General features: G+C 44.8%; 4 protein-coding genes, 1 long non-coding RNA gene and 1 pseudogene across 5 annotated transcripts; 2 read left to right on the top strand and 4 right to left on the bottom strand.

The window, feature by feature from the left end:
* Nucleotides 1-3,750: 3,750 nt before the first annotated feature.
* Nucleotides 3,751-5,849, bottom strand: LOC136457780 (uncharacterized). Its single transcript, XR_010759807.1, has 2 exons — nt 4,897-5,849; nt 3,751-4,087 (listed from the first exon to the last, which is right to left on the bottom strand). It is a non-coding gene; the product is annotated as an uncharacterized lncRNA (long non-coding RNA).
* Nucleotides 5,850-7,040: 1,191 nt separating this feature from the next.
* Nucleotides 7,041-12,044, top strand: LOC136461797 (protein IWS1 homolog 1-like). Its single transcript, XM_066461104.1, has 11 exons — nt 7,041-7,178; nt 7,277-7,784; nt 9,532-9,651; nt 10,040-10,257; nt 10,358-10,487; nt 10,623-10,685; nt 10,771-10,848; nt 10,931-11,025; nt 11,119-11,181; nt 11,282-11,432; nt 11,559-12,044. The coding sequence occupies exons 1-11, from the start codon at nt 7,168-7,170 to the stop codon at nt 11,655-11,657; spliced, it is 1,536 nt and encodes a 511-aa protein (XP_066317201.1). The 5' UTR covers nt 7,041-7,167; the 3' UTR covers nt 11,658-12,044.
* An 840-nt stretch (nt 12,045-12,884) lies between these two features.
* Nucleotides 12,885-15,954, top strand: LOC136461798 (RHOMBOID-like protein 2). The gene is made up of 6 exons (XM_066461105.1): nt 12,885-13,432; nt 13,769-13,932; nt 14,107-14,270; nt 14,358-14,617; nt 14,704-14,830; nt 15,272-15,954. Exons 1-6 carry the CDS (start codon nt 13,017-13,019, stop codon nt 15,395-15,397), a joined length of 1,257 nt encoding a protein of 418 aa, XP_066317202.1. The 5' UTR covers nt 12,885-13,016; the 3' UTR covers nt 15,398-15,954.
* Nucleotides 15,955-16,993: 1,039 nt separating this feature from the next.
* LOC136460304 (factor of DNA methylation 1-like) lies at nt 16,994-17,900 on the bottom strand. Its single transcript, XM_066460057.1, has 3 exons — nt 17,820-17,900; nt 17,288-17,563; nt 16,994-17,212 (listed from the first exon to the last, which is right to left on the bottom strand). The coding sequence occupies exons 1-3, from the start codon at nt 17,898-17,900 to the stop codon at nt 16,994-16,996; spliced, it is 576 nt and encodes a 191-aa protein (XP_066316154.1).
* A 48-nt stretch (nt 17,901-17,948) lies between these two features.
* On the bottom strand, nt 17,949-18,981 carry LOC136457779 (uncharacterized). The gene is made up of 3 exons (XM_066457789.1): nt 18,644-18,981; nt 18,363-18,541; nt 17,949-18,101 (listed from the first exon to the last, which is right to left on the bottom strand). The coding sequence occupies exons 1-3, from the start codon at nt 18,975-18,977 to the stop codon at nt 17,982-17,984; spliced, it is 633 nt and encodes a 210-aa protein (XP_066313886.1). The 5' UTR covers nt 18,978-18,981; the 3' UTR covers nt 17,949-17,981.
* A 957-nt stretch (nt 18,982-19,938) lies between these two features.
* Nucleotides 19,939-22,309, bottom strand: LOC136457778 (uncharacterized; annotated as a pseudogene).
* Nucleotides 22,310-23,881: the final 1,572 nt, after the last annotated feature.

Below are 23,881 nucleotides of genomic sequence, written 5' to 3'. Positions count from 1 at the left end.
GCATTAGAACTTAATTAAATTTAATAGTATGTAAAACATAAACAAATATATTAAATGAAGGGTGCATGCATGTATATGTGCGACAGGGTATATGCAACCACTGGTTGAAAGTTTACTTAGGGCAAGGGACCAACGCCATACGCTCCGAACACACTCCACTGGCACTTCTACGTACTCCGGACGATCAACATCGACTAGTTATAGTACATAACGAGAGAGTTTTAACAAATAAGCACCAAAATGAGTCTAAGGATTCAAACAATTTTAAGCTAGGCACCATAAGATAGAGCATGATTTTTATAAAAGAATCTAGAACTAGTCTCATAATTTTTTGAGGTAAAACAATTTTTCTAAGATTAAACCAAATTTTAGAATTTTTAGTTTCATTATTTTTCTATGTAAAAATATTTGGACAAATTTTTAAATTTTTTTTGTATATTTTTAAATATGTTTTTAATCCGATTTATCTTCTTGAACATTTTTTTTAGGAAAATCTTCTTGAACTTTTAAACTAGTCTAATTTACTCGCTCCTGATGTGACGCCACATCAGTAAAGCCACTCATCTCCTATCTCCTTCTCCTACCACTAAAAAGAACAAAACTAAAACAATCGAATGGTGCGACAATTTTTGGGTCGTCGCTATGCCTCTCCCTATGCGATCCCGCGACGTGCGCTGGCAGGTGGAAGGGTGGGAAAAAATAAAGAATAAGAAAGGATTCCTGATGCATACAAGAGGGAAAGAATATATAAAAGTGGTTAGGATAATTTAGAAATAATATAGGATTCCTGATGTAAAATTTACATCGCTCTGCCCGGCATCGTGCGATCGGTGAAAAAGGAAACTCCCCTTCGCGCAAACGCCGCCATCGCTCGTGCATGCAAAAGGAAACCTCGCGCGGCAGTCATCGCGCACGCAAAAGGAAATCTCACCATCGATCTCGGACGGCAGTCATCGTCGTTGTCGCGGGGGACAGCGACGTCACCGACGACGTCGACGATCCGAACACCTCAGCCTTGACGGACTTGTTGCCTACTGGCTCGGCGTCGGTGTCATGCGGCAGCTTTCGAAAGTCAGCGCCGTGGGAGCCCACCTCGTTGGGGAAGTTGAGCGGTGTTGTACGTGCCGAGCCACACGCGGGAGCCGCGCTTCTAGGGGTCGCGGATCTCCGCCGCGAACTTGCCCCACGGCAGCTGCCGCACGCCGCGGTACTTGCGGAAGTCGTTCGCGTCTACCAGGGCCGCCGCCGCCGGCGCGGCCTGTGCCTGTGCCTCCACCAGCGGCACGGCGGTCGTCAGGCCCCAGGCGGCGTGCGAGGTCGGAGGCAGAGAGATCGTGAGCAGCGGCCTCCGGCTGGGGTCCGACACCGATAAAGGCTCGCCCCCGGCCTCACTGATCCTCGCTCATCGCCATCTCGAGCGACAATCAGAGCCCAACAAAGATGGGAAGACACCGCTCGTCGTCGCTCATCGCCGCAGCAGGTTAGTCGAGATCCACGACGACCATTCTCCCTCTTGCACGTAATCCGCTGCCCTCGCGACCCTCGCCCGGCCTCCTCCTCCACGCCGCGCCTTGCCTGCCCTAGCCCGTCGCCCAGAGGACTTGCGCCCGCTCTGTTCCCGCCCTAGCCCGTCGCACGTCACCGGTAAGTCATCCGATGTTCCTAATTTGTGGGGATGTAGGCAGCCCTAGACCTGGAACTGGAGCCCCCGCAGCCGACGTGCCTGCCGTCCTTCCCCACAGTCGACGTCGCCGACCCAGAGACGGAGTCGCCGTCGCCGAGGTGGACCTACGAACACCCGCTGATCAAGCATCACAGCCCATCGCGAACACCCGCTGCCCATTCCAGTTGCTGCTGATTGGCCTACTGTTCATGAACCGACAATAGCTTCCATGTTGTCAAAGCGCTGTTCATACTTAACATAATCACCGGTTAAAAAATGGAAAGATGGTGCAAGTTTGTGTAAATTATGTCATGCTCTAGTCGTTGTGTTGGTGCAGCCTTTGACAACATTTTGCTTCATATCAGCTTGATTTCTTTGGATTGACTACGCATTACATCCCTGTCACAATTACCATTATATGTGTATGGAATGGACATAATAATTGTTTATGCACCCACAGTAACCGATGGCTTACTTTCCGTGAGAGTTGTAAAGCTTTTTGGTAAGGAGAAGAAGAACAGATAGCTTCGCCTGTGAGAATTGAACCTTAACTCTTGTCACAGTTTGGCGATTTAAGCATCACTATTCCCCGTCTGCACGGATAACTTTCAGGTATGTACACACAGTCCAGTTACTGAATATGAACTATCAATTTGGGATGAAAAACTGAAGCCACTTATCTTGCCCATCCGCAAGAAATGAAAGATTTTGATTTGAACTGATTTCAGTGGAGACACGCTTCGAAATTCATTCTAAGTTGACATCATCAAGAGCTGCTGAAGTGTTCCAGGTTCAGGTGAACTATTCTGATTTTCATAGGAAGTATGCTCTAAGGAATAAAATGGCGTTGCTAGCTAAAGTTTCAATCCCTGAACAACAATTCCAGTCAATAGAATTCAGAGGTAACAAATTTCGAGCTAATAATGTCTTAATAGGAAATTGACAGAACAGCCCTCAATCCAAAATACTAGTTCATACTTGCGGCCTAGCCTTTGGCCTGTGGTTTAATCACTCTATAATTTGGTGATTTATAAATGCAAAATATATTCTGCTGTCACTGCTTTTCATAAGGTCTTCCCCATGTCCAATAACACAAATGGATGTACGAGTTGCACAGACTTCTTGAACAGACAGCAAATAGAAGAACAACACTATAAAATTTTGCATGAAACCTTCTCTAAACCTGTCACTTGCCTTGCTATCATGATGAGGTTTAGATTGGAAGCTGTATAGTCTGTTTCTTCAGCTGCAGTAAGTATGTTTTCAAGTAAGTTAGTGTTGTAATTTTTTACAAGTTGGCTTGGAAGAACTTTCTAGCTACATTTTGGGCACTCTGTAATTTTGTGCCACCAACATTGGCTTATTTAGTAATTTCTGACGTTAGAGACCATGGTCAGAATTTGACTTGTGATCTGCTAGGTTATAGACCAATATTCTGAAATTGAAGGACCTGAGATTTCGAAAAACAAATTAAAGGATATGCAGGACTTCTGATCCTCTTTGCCATTATCTGAGAATTCTTGTGTGGTTATCCGAGAATGCCATTATAAAGTTATAATGATTCTTGTGATCTGCTATTATTAAGTCTACTGATAGGCCAGCTGAAAAGAATTGTAGTTGCTTTTGACCAACACGAACACCCGCCTCCCATTCCAGTTGCTGTTGATTGGCCTACTGTTCATGAACCGACAATACCTTCCATGTTCTCTCCTATTTTGCTATTTGGATCACTACTTTCAGTGCATGGATCTAAACTATTTCCAGTGCATTGATCTTAACTATCTACAGTATCAGGCCTATGAAAAATTGATTGAGTGAAATGCACATCTGCTATGAAATATTCTAACATTTTATAACAATAGTTGGATTTACTGAAACCATGAACTGTTTACACATTTAGATTTAGATATGTAAAATTGTTGTTCTAACATATACAGAAGTGGTATAAAAAGCGGCAATCTCCAGTAGATCAGGCCTATGAAAAATTGATTGAGTGAAATGCACATCTGCTATGAAAAATTCTATCATTTTTAAAACAATAATTGGATTTACTGAAACCATGAACTGTTTACACATTTAGATTCAGATATGTAAAATTGTTGTTCTAACATATACAGAAGTGGTATGCACTTTCACCTGAGAAACAGTTGGCACACTGATACTAAACTGCATCAATGCTATGCGATCATACTAACAGTTCTACTAGCAGCTGAAGTAGAATGTACTTGAGAATTAAAAATGCATAGAAGGACTAAGTTTCCATGTGCTTGACAATTAAGACCAAACATTAGCTCAGAAATTATCTTCAAAATGTCCATCCTCATTAACATAATTAAGGGCCTGCGAAACTACAAGAACTACTACAAGATACTTACATTATCGAACTCCGACGACATTATGAGAGAGGTCACCCATAAACCAGATCTGGTTCAGTATATAAAATGAACAGTATGTTAGTGTTGGGACATATTTTGGCTTGTACTTTGCATTGCTTTTGGGTTAATAATAGCTATGTGTATTGTAATAACAAGGCAAAAGAAAACCAAAAGTGGAGCAATCTTTGGAAAGACAAAAAAATTACTCAACGTGTCCCAGACAGTGGAACACATATTGCTGTATAAAAAAAATCAAGGTTGTAAACTGCTAGAATACTATCAGAGTCTTTGCCAGATGTGGCAGCTTGATAGTTGGTGTCTTAGTAGACAGTCTGTTAGAACTTGACTTTGAATTTCAATTATGCTCGTGTCCTGTATCAGTTGCTTTGTATAGCGTTGAGTCAGGTGGTAGCCTTTTGTTACAGGTATAGGCCTTTATCTCTGTTTTCTTTCTAACTACTTGCTTGAACTTCTTTATTTCCGTTTGATAATGGAAACTGGAAATTCTTGGTTCATGGATAGGGTGATGAACCGAGTGGAATGTACAGAGAACTGCCAGCGAGCAGTGCTTTGGGTTTCATCATAAATTTGAAGATGTTTTATGTAAAGTTCATTCACCATTTTAATCACCAATGAGAAGCAATTTAATAGCAAGAAGTTGAATATTGAAAATACATCTTATTTTCTCGATCAAGACATTCTCATCACCAATCAGAAGTATCAACAATCTTATCATGAATTTAATAATTAGTTAAATCATAATAGGAGCATAGAAACAGTATGGATCTCAATTGCAAATAGCTCAGCAGGGCAAAGTATAGCGACCATTTTCCCAAATTGGATTCTGCAATGTCAAACCTGAAGCACGAAGGGGACATCAAGGAACTCAGCATGTATGTCCCCCGACGCCCTCCGGCAGCACCCTGGCCCCGCAGGAGTTCATGTCGGCGAAGAGGAACTGCTTGAAGCACCGCCTGGCCTGCGCCTCCGCACCACCGATGCCGTCGAACTCGGGAATCCCCGCAGCGCAGATTTCGAGCCAGTCCGGCCGCAGAAGCAACCCGAGCCACGAGCCGCATAAGGAACTCGTCCACCGGCCGCAACCGCCCGCTCAGCGGGGACGGGTGCGGAGGCGCTGTTGAGGCTGGGATCCGCGCCGGAGGTGGAGTCGGCATTGGAGACTGGGACGGGTAGTGATAGGAGGGGGAGCGGGAGCGGTGCGCGCGGAGGAGCCGGCGGGGAGAAGACCTCGGGGAAGTCAACGATGGGGGAGTCCCCGTCGAGGGGAGACCTGCAAGAGCACGAAGTCAAGCGGCGCATCGGCCACCATGGCAGCCCCCACCACTGTTGCCGCCGCCGGCGAGCTCGGATCTGGCGGATTCCAGACACGAGCTCCTCTCCCACCGCAACCTCCCAAGGAACGCCTGAACGGCCGCGTGGGGCGCCAATGCAGCTCCCGCAGCGACAAGAACGGGACTTGCGACGTCGGCAGCGTCTGCCGGACCGTGCTGCAGCGGCCCAGTTCTCGCCGGCACACGACCGAATCCGATGAGCACACGTGCGTCCGTGCTACTGGGGAAGAGCAGAGTGGAAGAAGAGAGGACTATATCGAGAGCACCACTGCGCGTTTGGGAGTGGACTCTACTCCCGTGTCCCCTCACTGCCGGATCGAGCGCCCCCTTGCCGACTGCATCGCAGCACCCAGGAAGGATCGGGCTTGCAGCTGTACAGTGGTGCGCGAGCGGATGGGGAAGGGAACAGGAAGGAGTGGTATCGCAGAGGTGAGTGGCGACGGCGACGGGGAACGAGCGGACGGGAGCTTCTGGAGACTCGGACATTTTTTTCCCTGATTTTTTTTTCTTTTCTTTTCTTGTGAAGAAATTGTTTTTTACTTGCTTGGTCCTATGCGCTGGTAACTTGTCGCTGGTAGTGACTCACTTGTTAGGTGTATTATATTATCTATTTGTCTATACACTTTGGTTTATGTATTTGATTTGTCATACGCGGCGTGTACTACCGGCTTAAATTTCCACTTGTTGTCTGTTTTCGCCTATTTTTCGATCATATTTACATGTATTACTGTTTTATCCCGCTACAGTTTTCGTTCCCCGCTGCCCAGCTCCCGCTCCTGTTTCCGTTAAAAAATATGGAAACGAAAACGATAGAGCTATTTTCTGTTTGTTTTCATCTGTTTTCATCCTTACCACAGTGGCGACGCTAAAGCAGTAGCATCGACCGCGTAGATTGGAGAAAGAGGAAGAGGACGGCGGACGGAGGAGGCCGCGTCATGAGGGCCGAGAGGAGTCGACTCGCGTCGTCGCACGTGCGGGGTGCAGGCGTGCGAGGTGTTAGAGTTTGTATCTTGGGCCAATGGGCCTAGATGGACTGAGTCTAAGCTGAGCAGGCCTATCCCGGATAGAAACAAAAACGGGATGAAAACTCAGATGAAGCATATTGGTCTGACAGTTGGTCCGCCATCACTACTGTTATCATTTTATCCTAAAAATATTACATTTTAAAAATGTTAATCCAAAAATATTATTAAGCATCACATGGACCTGCGCTTCTGTGTAAGCGCATTTTTATAATTATTATCGTGCTATATTATATTATCTTACTTGTTGTTCTTCTAATTATTTAAAATAAACCAAGTTATACAAATCCTGACTCTTGATATCCTTCTCTTTCAGAAAATGTGTGCTTTAATGTCGGTATTCAATTTCACAGTATTGTTATCTTATCATGCGATCTGTGTGTTTTCAGTAGTAAAAGTTTAGTTGTCTCGTAGCAACGCACGGACACGCTATCTGGTCAAGATATAAAAGACAGTTCTAAAATTTTAAGAGAAGGGTAAAAAAAACTGATTTTGTATTCGACGGCCGCAATAGTTACCCGAGCAGGCCCGTAGAGAGTTCTTGCGGGTCCGGTGGGCGCCAAAAGCCCAAAAGTTACAGCCCACTTCGCCTTCCCAATCCTTTTCCTCCCCGTCGCCGAGATGCCGACTCGATCTTTCCTTTCCTCCACTTGTCCACCGACGACAAGACTCTTCTTCCTCACCTCCCTCCAGCTCCAGCTCGCCTCTCTCCTCTCCTCACCTAGGGTTTCGCTTCCCGTCTCGCAGTCGTCGCCATGGGGGACAAGTAAGTATCCCTCCGCTCCGTGCCTCCTTCCCCTCTCTCTGTGTCTCCTAGGGTTTCGACGCCGCACTCTGATTCCCCTCCTCGATCTACACCCCCAGCTACTTGTTGGACGACGAAGGCGAACCGACCGTGGACCTTGACGAACGGGAGCCCTCCCCTGAGCCCCAGCCCTACGAAGACCTCGTTGACGACCTCGGCGACGGCGGCGATTGGACCCGCGGCCGCTCCCCGACCCCCGTCCACGGCGACGACGGCGGGGCGGGGTCCTCCTCCAAGCCCCGGAAGCGCCTCCTCAAGAAGGTTGGCGGTGGCGGCATGCCCGGCGACGACGGGCTGGATGACTTTGGGTTGGAGGATGATGACGCGGACCCCGCGGCTGAGGCGAGGAAGAGGAAGGGCTCGTCGGCGCTGAGGGACCTCGCGAGGGGCGGGGCGGGCAAGGAGAAGAAAAGGCGGAGGGAGGACGACGGCAGGGGGAGGGATAGTGGGAAGGTGAGGGACAGGCGGGGATCAGGAGGGATGGACTCAGGCGGTAGGGAGGACCAGGATGATGGGGAGAGGGAGATCCAGGAGCTCTGGGATACAATTGCCGGTGGTGACTCAGAGGTAATTATGATTGTGTGCTATATGTTTCGATTTGATTCAGTTCTTTTTCAATTCATTACTGCTTGGATGCCCCTTTACTGTACTAGTATATATGTGCATTAACTTGTTAGAACTACTTTGAGCTTAATATGAAAGGTTTCTGGAAAATTCAACCTCTATCAACTGCCATAGTGGACTCGCGAGGTATATTCCCTCGTGAGGTATGTTCCAAAAAAAAATTAGGCAGATAAAAAAGATAGCTAAAGTATATTCAATTGCTTACTAAGGCATCAGTATGGTTGTGTAAAATGTTGGTGCATATCAAGTCAGACCATTGGACCTTGTTATCATGCTTTTTAAGTCACCACGTAGGCATTGCCTTGGCGTCCAGTCGAGTTTCCAGGCTGGGCGTCAGCCTTGCCACGACCAATCGGGCTATGGCGTACGTATTGCAACAGAAGTCATTTCCTAGGTGTTTGGTGCTGTTTAAGGCCCGAGCGGCCTGAGGCAGACACTGCATGACCACGGGCGTGGAAGTGGGAGAGGAGCTGCGCACATGGAAAAAATGGGCGCGGGAGCGGGTGCATCAGTATGGTTGTGTAAAATGTTGGTGCATATCAAGTCAGACCATTGGACCTTGTTATCATGCTTTTTAAGTCACCACGTAGGCATTGCCTTGGCGTCCAGTCGAGTTTCCAGGCTGGGCGTCAGCCTTGCCACGACCAATCGGGCTATGGCGTACGTATTGCAACAGAAGTCATTTCCTAGGTGTTTGGTGCTGTTTAAGGCCCGAGCGGCCTGAGGCAGACACTGCATGACCACGGGCGTGGAAGTGGGAGAGGAGCTGCGCACATGGAAAAAATGGGCGCGGGAGCGGGTGCAGGAGATTTGGGAGACCGACAGGAGCCACGCGCCGGCGGAAATTGTGCGCCTACAGGTCCCACGAGGCCATAACCCATCTCTCCCACTCGCCAATTGACATGGAAGGGGAAATGGAAGAAGGCGCACACCTGGTTCTTGGCAGCGCACTGCTAGAATCCTGCTGTTCCACCTCTTCTGCTCCATCGATTAACGCTTCTGCCGTGGATTTGAGCCTCCCTTCATCTTCTCCACTAATTTGTGCCCCTGATTGGTGCCTCCTCTGGTCCTCCTCCTATGCTGATTGATACACGGTTTCTTTCCCTTCTCTGTTGGTTCCTGTATTCAACCTGGCGTCATAAGGTCACGGGATAGGTACGTAAGCATCTCTTCCTCTCCCTTCGGCTACCCTCCTCTTGGATGTGCACTGCCTCTGCTCTTTACTTGGATATGCTCGGCAGTCTGCGTATCCTCTGCTTTCTTTCTTTTCCTCTGTTTCTTTCCTGCCTCTCCTCTGCACTTATGCTACATATATTTGTTTTGCACTAGCTGCACTACCTCATTAAGTTATATTATGCCATTAGAGACTAATTTGTTGCTATTGAGAGATGAGAGATTTCAGATTTGCTATATTTTGCCACTTTATATTGTGCACTAACACTCTGGTAGCACTAATTATGGTATTACATGCTATAAGAACTGGCAATATTAAGGTATGGTTTGCTTCTGAATTTTAGTGCCACTATATATTAAGTTGTTTGTATGGCATCGCCTTACCACACGCCTTAAACGCCTAGTTGACTCAAACGGAGAGGGGGGGGGGGGGGGGGGGGGGGGGGGGGTCTGACGCGGCTTGTCTTGGACAGACTAATGCTCTTCACTGACATGATATTCTAATCTGATGGAACAGGATGACCAAGAAGGTGTTAGAACTGTAGACGATGATAATTTCATTGATGACACTGGGGTTGATCCAGCTGATCGTTATGGCAGCGATAATGAGCGACATTCACCTGGACGTTATGCACAGGTATTTTTTTCTTAATTGTTCAGGTGCCTTACGGCATTATCTTTTTGTATTCTTTAAGTTGAATTGTCATACAGGTTAAACAAATGTCTGTTGGTTCATTGTATCTTATGTCTTACTCTTGGTTGTGTTCCATGCTAGTCACTCTAGTGGCAAATTGACAATATTCGTTGACCTGAGAATTGGTTGCTGTTCCCTATTAACTGAAGTATGGTGTTAGACATCCTTTCATAGCAGCTTTGGAGTTTAATCCTCATTGATCTAAAACCATGGTCGCAATAGGCCCATGTTGGGTCGAATATGTCTATTCATTTCTGGGCCATTGCACCATGCCATATGCTATCTTTTGTTTTGTTTTTTAATCACTGACAATATGGGTTGATGACTATAGGCTGAGGAGGGTGAGGACGATGAAATTGAGCGACTCTTCAAGGGTGGTAAGAAGAAGAAGAAGAATGATCGCCCTCGTGCAGATATTGGTCTTATAGTGGAACAATTCATTGCCGAGTTCGAGGTAGCAGCCGAAGAAGATGCGAACTTGAATAGGCAATCAAAGCCAGCCATTAATAAACTTATGAAGCTTCCTCTGCTCATAGATGTTCTCTCCAAGTAAGATATCTGGAATCTTACCTGTAGTGCCACTGCCAGTGCACATTGTCATTTGTTTATAGCTAACAGTAATATTTTCTTGTTTATCTCTGTTTCACAGGAAGAATCTTCAGCAGGAATTTCTTGACCATGGAGTTCTCACTCTTCTAAAAAATTGGCTTGAGCCATTACCTGACGGAAGCATGCCAAACATGAATATTCGATCTGCTGTACTGAAATTATTAGCTGATGTAGGCATCTTTATTTCCTTCGGCCTTTTTGCATTGTAGAACTTTGTTTGTTTTGCACAAGAGCGTAGTTGTCCGTGACATATTTTTGGATGGCTTGGAATTTGGTTGCTAATGAAAGTTTCATGCCCCTTGCAGTTTCCAATTGACTTGGAACAATATGACCGAAGAGAGCAGCTTAAGAAAAGTGGCCTGGGAAAGGTATGCTTATACCAGTCCTGATGATATATTATTTTACAGAAGATTATTTGCTATGCGCTAAATCTATCCAATGGTGCATATTTAGGTCATTATGTTTTTGTCCAAATCTGACGAGGAGACTACTGCAAATAGGAAATTGGCTAAGGAGCTGGTTGATAAATGGGTAAGTCTGTTTTGAGTATCCACATATGTTTTTGTGTTTGTTGTTGTGAAGGGTTCTTAGTTCATACTTGTAAAAAAATCAGAGTCGACCAATATTCAACAAGAGCACAAGATTTGAGGACATGAGGAGATATGATGAGGATGAAAGAGCACCTTACAGGCGGCCACAAATGAAGAAGTAAGTGTGTGCACTTATGGGCCATTTGAGGACTATATCTTCTTGTCCTGTATATTATGTTGTATTCTTATTGGTTATCTCTTTGTCATGAAGACCTTCGTCGAGTAGCTCTGGAATGGAATCCAGAGATGATGATCTTGATGCTGACTTTTCACAGTAAGTTCAATCATATTTGTTTGGCCTTGGATGCACAGGTGCATGTTTCACCATTTCCTAATTGTTAGTTTAATCTGTTCTATCTATGCTTTGTATTTAGACGCAAGTCTGGGCAAAGTAGTTCAAGGCAGCATGCTTCTAGGCCAGAAGCCTCGCCTTTGGACTTTGTCATTCGTCCACAGTCCAAAATTGACCCTGAGCAGATACGAGCTCGTGCTAAGCAGGCTGTCCAAGACCAGCGTCGGCTGAAGGTTTTCATTCTTTTAAAACCCTTGGCTTTGTCTCCCTTTATAAGCTAGCTAGGGTTCTTTCTTGCTTGTTAACTGTTGAAGTAGGACCAACTGAGCAATAGCTGATTCTTCTCGTTTGACACGCAGATGAACAAGAAATTGCAGCAGCTGAAAGCGCCCAAGAAGAAAAACCTTCAGGCGTCGAAGCTCAGCGTGGAAGGCCGTGGCATGATCAAGTACCTGTAGATCACCCACTATGGCACCTGCAGTCAGCAGTGCCCTGCACATGATACGGTGCCTGCAGGGATTGCTGAATTAGTATGAAGCATCCTACCACCATCCCATGGCCAACAGCTCGCATCAATAATTGCTTGGATATTTTATCCAAGTATTTTTCTTGCCTGGTAGGGTGCAACATCTGTGCTTCAGGAACCGGATGATCTGGGCACTATCTATTGCAGAGGCTTCTACTATGAGCATGCAATGAATATGGCGGTTTTCAAGCGGAGTGGTGCCTTTATGGGTGGGGGGGCAGCGAGTGCGACAAATGATTAATTGTGCTTACCAAACTGTAACTCAATTTTGATAAATGGTAATTCTTCAAAGAGTCTTCATCTTGCTGCTTGACTGGAAGGTAGTGTGCTCAGGCTTATCTGGTTGTGCTATTACTGTCATATCAGGTTTCATTATTTGTGGTAATGTGAGTTACTGAACACTTGATCCATTAGTAACTAGATGATGTTAGATAAAATAATGTTGAAGATGTTCCGAAACCAAACCTTAAAGTTGGGCACATGCTGCCAATTGTTGAAAGGAAGATCAGTATGGTGTGTAGTGTCCCTGGATGGACCATGGCTTGCCAGGTCTTTTTCAGACTCTACCAAATGCAGCTTGATGCGGACACGCAAATCTATCTGAACGGGATATTATGTGTCACGTACGTGAAGGAAAGGCAGTTCACGGACCAAGTCGTTAATTGACAGCGACATGGTGGTCTGCCCATCTTTATTTGTGTTTCGTAGCAGTTAATGGAGTTGATAGTAGGCAGTGGTTTCCTATCAGCGAGTACGCAAAAGAAAGCGATGGCGAATTCTGGCTTGATTCGAATGGACTATGTGTGCTTCTTTCAATTGAAAACTTAAATCGCGTCTCTCCCAAATTCTATATGATACCTTTTTTTTCCCCTAGTTGCTCTACGTGTGCACTCGCACAAGTATGAAATAGAACCAGTATAAAATTTGTCTGCGTCAGACACCGGCATCTGGAGTAGAAATTCCATTGAAACATGTGCCTAAAATAACTCAAATTCTAATTAGAAAACTGCTAAGAACATGATTAGTGTTGCCAAGTCCTAGCATTCCCCAGTATATATAGGGAAACACTAAAATTAGGGGTCATTCTTCTTCTCCGTCCTTTCCATCCCGGGTCGCCACCGCGACTCCGGCCTTCCCCCACCCCCCCTCCCCACCATCCCCACCACGAGGCAGCACGCGCGGACGACCCTCCCGACACGCAGAATCCCGCGCCGCGTGCTCGCATTCGTCGCGCCGCCACCCCCACGTTCCAGCCGGCCACGCGCCCGCGCCCCCCGCCGCCGGCCGTGCCATGGGGCGGCGGGGCGAGACGGCGGTGGTCCCCATTGACGTGGCTTCCGGCGGCGGCGGCGGGCGAGGCGAGGAGCGGCCCAAGAGCGAGCGCCACCGGAGCCACGGCCCCGGCCACCACGGCCGCCACGGCCAGCACCGGAGCCGCCCGCCGCCGCCGCCCCCGCCGGCGTTCCGGCCGTTCCGGCGGTGGTTCCCGTTCCTTGTGCCGCTCTTCATCGTCGCCAACATCGTCCTCTTCGTGCTCACCATGTACGTCAACGACTGCCCCGCGCACGCGCGGGCCACCGGCGCCGCGATAGGGGGATCAGTCGGCGAGAGCGCCACCGCGCAGGGCTGCTTGCTCGCGCCCGAGCTCGGGAGGTTCGCGTTCCAGTCGTTCAAGGAGAACCCGCTCGTCGGACCTTCCTCCGCCACGTACGGCACTATTCAAATCTGTCCGAAATTTGGATCTTTCTGCAGTTTGCTCGGTTTACATTATTGCTTTAGATGTATATATGCATTGTGACTTGTGAGTATGTGAGAACTGTGCAGATTTTGTGAAATGTGCTGTCTTTTAGATCCTCGATTGGTATGACAATGTGTAGTATAACCTTGTTAAACCTTATTGTTTGATAATGTATTAAGGATCACTTTTCACCATCGATAATTTTTTATTGCTAACTATGCCCTCGGGAAGCAGTACATCAATTTCGTGCTTATTTTTATAATCTTGGTTGCTTGAAGGTTCATATAACATGTTTCGTTTCCCAGGCTGTTGGAAATGGGGGCACTTGAAACCAGTAAAGTTACCAAAGATCACGAAGGCTGGCGCCTCATTACATGCATTTGGTTGCATGCTGGAGTCGTCCACATACTCGCTAACATGTTGAGTCTCTTGATGATCGGAATCAGGCTCGAGAAGGAATTTGGTTTCAGTAAGTGTCCCTGTCTGGTTCGATTAAAGAAAGTTTCAGTAATTGTCTTCTTTTTTTTAGGAAAACAGATTCTTCATCTTTGTACAATGCATCTTTATTATCTGGAGTCTGACGGTTATTTCAAGGCCTGGTTATCGTATAACTTGACCATTGATTGATGATTGTCTGTTGCAGTAAGGATTGGTACACTGTATGTGATCTCTGGTGTTGGTGGCAGCTTGCTGTCTTCTCTATTTATGGTGTCAAATATATCTGTCGGTGCGTCAGGTGCACTATTTGGACTATTGGGCTCGATGCTGTCAGAGCTCATAACAAATTGGACGATATATGAGAACAAGGTTGATTCTAAAATATACGCAGTATTTTCACAAATCATTCCATATTCCATGTTTCTAATTCTGTTCTTGTTTTGAAAAAAAAATCAGTTTGCAGCACTCTTGACTCTAGTTATGATCATTGTCATCAACTTAGCTGTTGGGATCCTTCCACATGTTGACAACTTCGCTCACCTTGGAGGATTTATGTCAGGGTTCTGTCTTGGTTTTGTGCTGCTAATACGACCACAGTTTGGATATATTAACCAAAAGAACTCTCCTCTTGGATTTCCCACGGGCGTAACTAAACGGAAGTTCAAGACATATCAAATCATACTTTTGGTTATTGCTACAGTGATGCTAGTTTCTGGGTAAATATCTTGACAATGAGATGAATGGTAATGATCTAATCAACCACTACAGGTCAACTCTTTTAGCTAAACTTTGTTGTTGGCAGGTTCACCGTTGGATTGGTGTTGCTATTTCAAGGGTTCAATGCTAGTGAGCACTGTTCTTGGTGCCATTATTTGAGCTGTGTGCCTACTTCAAAGTGGAGTTGCAATGCACCAAATAACTATTGCATGGTAAGTTTCTTTTGTAGTTATGATTCTTACTAAATGTACTAAATGGCTCTGTTGTGGTAATCACCAGTTCGTATATTTTTAACCTGTTAGTCAGGATAAATTGTGTTTGGTAGAAAATCATAATGAGTATATTAACACAGGGTTTGGATGAATGCCAAGCCAACTCTTGAGCATTTTTGTACTTTTTAAAAATATGTTAGATAAAATCACGAGCATCATCAGAACTTCAACTGGCAATCTTGCCTTGATTGGTTTTCAGCTAATTTGCTGTTAGCAGCAGTTTTGCGCATTGCTTTCCTATAAGCGTAATGAGAACTTTCATATGGAGATTATTTACTTTCAATATGCATGTTATTGTTGCAGCCATTAGTGCTTAAACTTTTGTTTCATTTTTTGTTTGCATCCTTGTTGTAAGTTTACTAATATAAGCTTCTTCTGCAGTCTTCACAGCTCGGAAATCAACTAAATCTGACATGTGAAAGCACTGGAAAGACCGCAACATATGTTCTCAGCAATCCAAACAGCACGGAAGCAATTAAAAATCTTTGTGTTGGCCTTTGCAGTTAATAGTGAATGTCTGTATTTTCTAACAGGGAATTAATGCCAGCATATCTGTGGAATATATAATTAGAAGCCTATATTTTCATTATGATTCTCTGGTAATGCTTTTGCGGCTTCTATGGTATTTTCTTCTTGTGCTTGCTGTGTATTATGAATGTCAGTTGATGGTTTAAAAGATGGACAACTTGAGGAGTTTGTGGAAACTGAACACTTGCCTTTTACTGTCAAGAAAGATAAAAAGGTGTCAAGCATAAAATAGAGAGAAGATAGGCATGATGAATCTCTTCATTTGTCAAAAATAAAGAACAAAAATTGGAATAATAGATGGACTGTGTGTACATATCTAGATTGTTGCTCCAGATAGCTAGAGGGAGATGGGGGCAACCATTGCAAGCACATTAGGAATTAGGACTTGTCTTAGTTAAGTAAAATTGTTAAATAAATATACTGAAGATGGCTGGTTATACAAGACCCAAGCTAAGCATTAAGCCATGTATGCTAACTCCTGTGATTCTATTTTTTCTAGGTTAGCATTCCTCTTCATTCTTTCCTAACACTTTGGCCTTGTTAACAGAATGTCTATGTTTTTTCTGCAACTTTGGATAGTCAAAGGATGTAAATGTTACAGAAGTTGATGATGGAATGATACAAGTAAATCAAAAACAAAGAAATACAGAAGTAATTTTGATTTTTGAATGCTAACTCTGAATCCATTTTATATCCCTGGTTCCACTGCTATTGCCAATGGCTGATCCATGATGTCAGGGATGTAATTCTGCATTTGGATTTTATTCTCCTGATCACTACATGATATTGTCAGCTACCATCACTTGATATCGACTGCTAAATTGTATCCATTTGTGTCTATGGTTTTGTTTCCTTCATATTTATATAGCTGATGCTTAAGGAATCACTGTATATGACTCTTGTCACTGTATGTTTAAGGAGTCAAGGGATTAACTGCTAAGCACGACATAATAACTGTAGCACATATAAAGGGGAGAGTCAATTGTTCTAAAGACCCACAATGTTGCCACTTATTAGGTCCGTAGTGAATCAAGTTATGGCATGGGTCTATCTTTTGGAATGTTTGTTTCGTGCAGAAATCCTCTTTTATAAGAAAACTACTAAGGTGGTGTTTAAATCCATGGGCTAGAGGGGTGTCATATCGGAGTGTTCGGATAGTAATAATAAAATAAATTATACAAGTCCTCAGTAATCCGCGAGACGAATTTATTAAGTCTAATTGATCTGTCATTAGCACATATTTACTGTAGCATCCACATTGTCAAATCATGGACTAATTAAGCTTAAAAAATTCGTCTCGCAAAGTAGTCGTAATCTGTGTAATTAGTTATTTTTTTAGTTTATATTTAATACTCTATGCATGTATCTAACATATACGATGTGATAGGGACTAAACTTTAGAGGGATGAACTAAACGAGGCTTAACACTGGACTAGAAAAGTTAGCTAGTGTAAACTACTCAAACTGCACATGGTTAGGGTACGGCTATACAGATTTGTCTGAATGTTTCACTTCAGGACGGAAGTAGCATAATGTTGTTGCCTACAATGTTATGACGTGTGTATGTCCATGAGACTAATTCCTCATCTTCAGCTGCTCAAAAATATACTTCAACACCTCTGCCACTGTAGCCTTGCGCCCTTCCCTAAAGTTCCAGAGTTCACTCACGGCTTGCCGTCGTTTAGGATTGTACTCATGGAGCTCTCTCAGGGCGTTCTTCACTGCGTTGCAGGTATGGTCACCGTACTCAGTCCACAGCTGCCTCAGTTTTGGATCATCTTCATCAACAACGTCCTGAAATCATCAGAAGGCAAACCTTTAACCGCTCTCTTACAACAACATTGAGACAATGCAAACTTCGACAAATACCTTCTCTTCTCCATCGACCAAAATAGCTGTAAACGGATTCCAGAATGCGTTCTTCAGCTCCTCCTGCCAAATGGAGACCAACCTTGCAGCTTTGCCCTCTGGGTCGTCATCCCTGTACTTGCTCTTGCATGCATGGTAGAATGGTTCTTCATCAAGCTGTCCCATCCTTTTGATCCCTATGGCCGTGCAACCGCCGATCATCAGGCTCTCCAAACACTGAGCATAGTGATCATCCGGCAGAGGAAACTTTTCATGAATAATAGCAGGACTAAATGACTAATACAAATGGAACTGAGAATTTGTCAAAGAAAGGCAGTTTACCTTAATCAGTTCTTGGCGGGTCTCTTGAAGCTCATCTCTGTTCAGCCTATCTCGCTTTGTTAGGTCAACATGTGCACTTTGATACCTTTGACGTTCTTGCTCTTGACACTCTTTCCAAATCGTCATTAATTTATAAAGATGTTGGCATTCTTCCTTCCTGAGATTTTCCCCCGTCTTTAGTTTCATGTCCAACAGAGACATTGCAGACTACTTGCAGTCCACTGGACACTTGTGCTTCCTTCTGCTCCAGCTGCTTCTCAAGTTGATCTACTTTTGCGTTTATTGCTTCCATCTCTTCCTAAACAGCATGTGTGCAAGTGCATTTGTATGAATTGATTGGTCACATGTGAAACAGATGATGCAAATGATCTTGCTAACTGTTATGTCCAAATAGGTAGGTAGGAACCTTATGTTTTTCATGAAGCATTTGAACATGGTCCCTTGCCTTGGCCTCTCTATCTTCCATTTCCAATGAATTGATCTCGATGACAAGCTGATTGAATCATCATATCAGAAAACAACATAAGCTAAAATGTTGTCCAAGAAGATGGATAAAGAACAGGAAAAAAGGAACCAACTACGAGACTGATTTGTGATGTGATGAGGGTACTAATACAAATGCTATGTGGCTTGACAGAAAATCTGAACAACACTTGACAGCATTCATCGTTACAAGCACGGAGTCGGTCAGAGTGCAGACAGCATCCATTCAGAACTTTGAAATCTAGATAGAACCACGAGTAGCCGAGTATACCTTCTCCACTTTGCTGCAATGCAGTTCGGTTCTGCATTCCTTCAACTCCTGGATCCTGTCCACTCTCAACTGGATCTCTCCCTTGATTGCATCCAGCTCTGCCCTGAGCATCTCGTTCTCCTCATCATCGACGCCACGGCTCAGCTCTGGCAGTTTATTGTCAGCTACGTCTTGTACCTCTGTTGATTGACAAACACAGGAGCATTGCGTCATCGGATTCTGATGAAAGAAAAACCTATCATAATTCCATGCAGTTAGCCTAAACGAGTCGGTGGATTAACCTTTGAGCTCGCCAAGGAGCCAGCTGTTCTCCTGCTCCATCGTTCGGAGCAACCTGGCCATCTCCTCGCTCTGGGCTTTCAAGAACTTCTCCCTCCTCTCGTACTCGTCATGCACGGCGCCCAGCGCGTCGGCGTGCCTCGCCTTGTCCTTCTGCACGTCCTCCACGCTCCTTGCCTTGGCGCCGGACTCCCTCAGGAACCTCCCGACCGCGCCGCTGCCAAGCAGGTCCTCCTCCCCGGCCACCCAGCCGAACACACGATCGCCGTCGTCGTCAACGCGTTGCCGCTGCCACTCGCTCCTCCCGGCGCGGGCGAAGTGGAAGGTGAGCGACATGGCGTCCCTGAGGCCGGACCAGCTCTTGCCAAAGTGGAGCAGCAAGAAGTGGCAGCGGTGGTTGGCCCTGACCGCCGCCTCCTCTTGGAGCATGGTGGTTGGGACGCCAGCGAAGTGCTGTTGCGCGTGTGAGGCCAGGGTGCTCGTGGCGTTGCCGTCGGCGGTGATCGGTAGCGATGATGCCAGTCCACGGCCACACGAGGAGCTCGCTCGGGTTGCCTGCATCGGCATCAGCCATTGGTATGTCGTTACTTGACATGGGAGTTTCAATGGTGTAGTGTGGATCCTAGATTCTGAATGCTTTTTGGTTGCTGAAGTTCCAGGTGTAGCGTACTGTGGTTGGGTGGGGGTGTGCCTTTGCTCCCAAATTCTTAATCACGTAGCCATATATAGCGTGTATGTTACCGTGTCATTCACACATTCTGCATGATGTGTGATGTGACATTTCTTTGTTTAAATGATATTTTTTTTTACATCAGTGATCCATGCCTTAAGGGCAATTTAATTAATTATTTCAGGTTCTGAAATTTGTTGGAAAAATACGTGGGTGCAAGCAATTTCACCCGACCACAGGTCTTTCTGCATGAAAGCACAACTTGCTAGCCAATTAGACAACTGCAATTGCAATCAGATGATTCACATGCAAGTATTTCTGACACATCATGCAGAAGAATATTACTTTCTGTTAACTAAGCCTCAGTTCACTGACGACTGAACGTGTAAACCAGAAGTTCAGGGAGTAACAGTTGCAGGAAACTCCTCATCCAGATAACCATAAACATCACATAAGCTAACACCTAACATAAACATCACATAAGCTAACCATAAACATCCAGATAACTATAAACATCACATAAGTTAAAGGGAGACCGATTAGACGCACACATCTATGTGTTCTGCACTAAATCCAGTAGACCACTAGTTATACTGCTACCTGACACTAGAGTGGACAACCTTAAAAAGATGGAACAGAACTTTGCGAACTCCTAGGTGTCAACAGATCCATGCATCGATGCAATCGCGCAAAAGGGATGTGACAAACAGGACGCAGGCCTTGCAGTGTTAGTAAGAGTCCTCTCCATCCTCTTCCTCAGGGGAAGAGTCCTCTCCATCTGATTCTTCAGGGGAAGAAGCAGCTCGTCGCCTCTTAGGACAGTTGCGGTAGTCATGCATGACATATGCATTACAGGATCGGCATTTCCTTTCGACTTTTGGTGGCTTTGCCTGCAGTGTACACGCACAAAAAATAAAAGGTCCAATAAGCACATAGATGTAACTGACTTTGAGCTGAAAGACAACACAAAGGAGGTTCAATGCAGAAGAAAATATAGCGAAAATGTATAGCCTGTGTTTCTTCTGTTACAAGTAGGAGCTAATCAGCTAATGACATCCAAATTTTGGGATAGGACAATCAGAAATTCAGACTGATGACTGATGACAGAAACAATCTTCATCCTCTGCAACGTTTTTGTGCTCTCAATCCATAGCTCATTTGTTATGAGTTATTCAGTTGAGATAAATACTACAAGAATAAATTGATTAATGGGATCATCATTGGCTTGACCAGGAGAACAAAAGGAGTCTTTTCCTACTAACACTGGCAGAGCTTAGTCATCCTGGGCCATAGCGCTCCCCCCCCCCCCCCCCCCCCCTAATATTGTTAACTTATAGATGAAAGATGAGATCTTAGGCTAAACTACACCAAAGACTTGCCATTTTTTCTTATGTAATTATTGCACGATTAAAGGTGGGCCCCTGCTGCAAATTTAGTGCACTCCCTACTAATAGTAAATAGTGCTAGCTAGCAGTGAGTTGGTTATAAGAATAGAAAACTGTGAGCTGCTAGTCAACACTAGAAAAGAATAAAACAATAGCATTAAGTGATTAGATTTTCAAGCATGCATGGCTAGTTTTCCAGTGATGCTAATAACCAAGACAGAGTGATTAAACAGAATCGCGTAGGAAGCTTACATTCTTTCTGAGCTGCTCATTCTCAGCTTTCAGATCTTCAATCTGCTTCTGCAGGGACTCAGTCTCCTTAGACTTTATAATCAACTCTAACTGGAGCCTACGGATCTCTTCCTGTTTGAGCTCTGTTGTCTTCAAAGCTGAGCTGCAACTTCAGATTCTCATTCTCCTGATAGACCCGTTCAGGGCCCTTAACCACCCGGAGGGGGACTCTGAGCTGAGCATAGACAAATCTCACAAACTGCATTTCAGAAGGTTCACCCTCCTTGCTATTTGAGAAACAGGTGATGTGATTTCTTCATACCTTGGCTCATGTTGTTCTGGACCTCAGTTCCATCAACATTCAGTCTGGTGCGCTTGGCGACTGCCTTCCTCCTCCTCCGTGGTAGCTCCGCAGGCTGGAGCGAGTTGCCTCCTGAAATCTCCTCTGCATTTGAACATAATCAATCAAAATGCAAGGGAAGAAAACAAAGTGGAAAATTTCTCCCCTGCTCTACTGTACAAAACATAACAGTGGATGTCACATTCATCCATTATCCATGTCTCACAAACCAACACGAAAGCAAAAATGGCAGTGCACGATAACTTATTGCAGTTGAAGGATGCAGTCCTTCATGAAAATGCGCCTTTGCAGAATATTTTCCGTAAGTTAATAGCCGTGGGCCGCGGCAAGTTCAGTAGTTCCTTTTTTTTCACGAACATGCTTGGAAAGTTCAGCAGTTCCCTTGCCGAGAAAACCCTACACAAGTTTTACTGTCGGGATTGCTCATCGCTCTGCTCCCAAAAATCCCCTTTCATCGGGCACATTTCGTTTTCGCCAATCGATGACGCACCTACGAACTTGCGATGAAAATACATTTGCGCCGATCTCAACTTTTTGGATGAAAATTGAAATTATGAGACGACAGAAATAGCAAACCCTTGTTAAAAAAAAATCAAACCGCAAGCTCGACGACAAGTAGCAAGTAAATTACTGGGATGTGAATTAATTCCGCGAAGTAGGTCTCGCGATTACCATCGAGGGCGGCAGGATCAGCGAAACGCGGGCTACTCCGCCTCTTGCCGCCGACGCCCGCGGCTTCCGTCTCCACCTTCCCGCCGCCGCGCGCGACCATCTCCGCCTTCACGCCCCTCGCCACGGTCTCCGCCCTCCCGTCGCCTGGCCCCATCTGCATTTCCGCCTCCTCGCACCCGGCCACAGCGTACGTCGCCCTCCGCTCCGCACCCTCCCTCCTCCTTCCTCTTCCTCCCTGTCGTCGCCGTCATCAACGGGGACGCCGTTATTGAAGCGCAGCCACCACTCTGCCTTGTCTTCCTCGGTGAGGCCGGCGGTGGGGGGCGCGGCCCTTGGCGGTTGAGGCCATGTCCTCGTTGGAGCAGAGCGGCGAGGAATGAGGAGGGTATTGCGAGTTTGCAAATGCGACTAGCGGTTTTCTATGCTGCTTAATTTCTTTCCCCCACGTTAGGAAATCAGTTTTTCCTTTTCCTCGACGCGGAAAAAATGGTTTTGATTTCCCGGTTAATCAGTTTTGATTAGCCTTCGCCTAATCGCCTTCCCGCCCATATTTTCAGCACCAAAAGTGTAAAATGGAACCAAAAGGGGAAAAACTATTATGTGTTTCGTGGATAACCAATCTAGAGATCTCGTGCTTGAGTTGCATCGTGATCATAAACAGTGTACGTCTAAAATTATGTATTAAAAAAGTCAAAATATCTTACAACATATGGGATGCGTTCGCCGGTCTTATCAGACCAGCCAGCCGGCCGATCCCCTCTCAATTTACTGTTTATCAAACCAGCCAAATAGTAATTTTCTCTCACAACAAACCAGCCAGAATAGTATTTTTCAGTCAAGTTTTAGCCAGCCGAACGGGGCCATGGATTGGAAGGAGTATGTTTGTACGAGCGTAAAACTCCACGTGTGCAACGAAATTGTCTCAACCAATTTTACCTTCAGCATGGTTAGCGCTAATAATATATACCATTCTTAAATACCATGTGTAGATTGTACTCCTACTGTCCCAAAATAATCGTACCGGTCAAATTTTCTTTAGTTTAACTAGGTTTGTAAAAAATATCAGCAACATTTGTATCTCAAATAAGTTTATTACAAAAATAGATTCAACGATGTATCTAATGATACTAATTATGCACTATAAATATTAGTATTTTCTTGTATATACTTGGTCAAAGTTAAAAATATTTTACTCCTCGAAAAACCACAAGACACTTATTTGGGAGAGAGGGAGTATTGTTTAAACAATTGGATTGCATGTGTAGTGTTTAAATTTTCCAACATGGGGTCTTTTTCGAAAACAACCATATTATAAGCACGTGGGGTTCAAAATTTCGATAGAATTTTCCTAAAATTTCACGAATTTTGATAATTTCGAGGGTGATCGAAAGAAAATTTTAAAATTTCGTATTACACTAATATATGTGTTTTATTATAAATATATAACTCTAGATTCATTTTTTCTATTGCTTATGCTGCATAATTTTTTACTCAATAGATGTATAGTCTTACATCATGCTAATATTTTGTTTAGATCAAATCATACTTCATCTTTTAAGTCTCTAAAAAAATAGCAAAATTTTGGCCAAATTTCGTGATTGTTACTGAAACTGAAAACCTTGTTAAGCAAGATTGCAAAGTGGACTTTTTTATTAAATGAGTGTGTGAGAATGTTGAACTATATTGTGTGTAGTAATTTAATGTAAAGGACTCAACCGTGCGTGTGTTTGATTCCTCACCCAAAATATTTAACTGTCTGTCATTATTTTGGATGACACTCTTTTAATTTTTAGAATGACACTTAGGCCAGTCTCAGTGGAAGTTTCGTGAGAGATTGATTTGCATTAAATAGCTTGCCACATGTATTTTTGCTAGTAAAGTATTAATGAAGAGATCGAGAGAGAAAATGAGTTTTATGGGG

This window comes from Miscanthus floridulus, chromosome 6 (assembly GCF_019320115.1).
Source record: "Miscanthus floridulus cultivar M001 chromosome 6, ASM1932011v1, whole genome shotgun sequence".
NCBI classification, from domain to species: domain Eukaryota; kingdom Viridiplantae; phylum Streptophyta; class Magnoliopsida; order Poales; family Poaceae; genus Miscanthus; species Miscanthus floridulus.
The sequence above is the reverse complement of the archived record's forward strand: the minus strand, read 5'-3'. Positions and strand labels throughout refer to the sequence as shown.

Coding starts and splice junctions, on each gene's coding strand:
- LOC136461797 (XM_066461104.1), top strand. Junction 7,785..9,531: donor TTGCCGGTGGTGACTCAGAG/GTAATTATGATT, acceptor CTGATGGAACAG/GATGACCAAGAAGGTGTTAG. Junction 10,488..10,622: donor TACTGAAATTATTAGCTGAT/GTAGGCATCTTT, acceptor TGCCCCTTGCAG/TTTCCAATTGACTTGGAACA.
- LOC136460304 (XM_066460057.1), bottom strand. CDS start 17,900: ATGGAAGCAATAAACGCAAAAGTAGATCAACTTGAGAAGCAGCTGGAG. Junction 17,564..17,819: donor AAGTGTCCAGTGGACTGCAA/GTAGTCTGCAAT, acceptor CATTTGTATTAG/TCATTTAGTCCTGCTATTAT. Junction 17,213..17,287: donor TGGTCGATGGAGAAGAGAAG/GTATTTGTCGAA, acceptor TGATGATTTCAG/GACGTTGTTGATGAAGATGA.
- LOC136461798 (XM_066461105.1), top strand. CDS start 13,017: ATGGGGCGGCGGGGCGAGACGGCGGTGGTCCCCATTGACGTGGCTTCC. Junction 13,433..13,768: donor GTCGGACCTTCCTCCGCCAC/GTACGGCACTAT, acceptor TTCGTTTCCCAG/GCTGTTGGAAATGGGGGCAC. Junction 14,271..14,357: donor GGACGATATATGAGAACAAG/GTTGATTCTAAA, acceptor AAAAAAAATCAG/TTTGCAGCACTCTTGACTCT.
- LOC136457779 (XM_066457789.1), bottom strand. CDS start 18,977: ATGTCGCTCACCTTCCACTTCGCCCGCGCCGGGAGGAGCGAGTGGCAG. Junction 18,542..18,643: donor GCTCCTTGGCGAGCTCAAAG/GTTAATCCACCG, acceptor GTCAATCAACAG/AGGTACAAGACGTAGCTGAC. Junction 18,102..18,362: donor ATTGCAGCAAAGTGGAGAAG/GTATACTCGGCT, acceptor TGATTCAATCAG/CTTGTCATCGAGATCAATTC.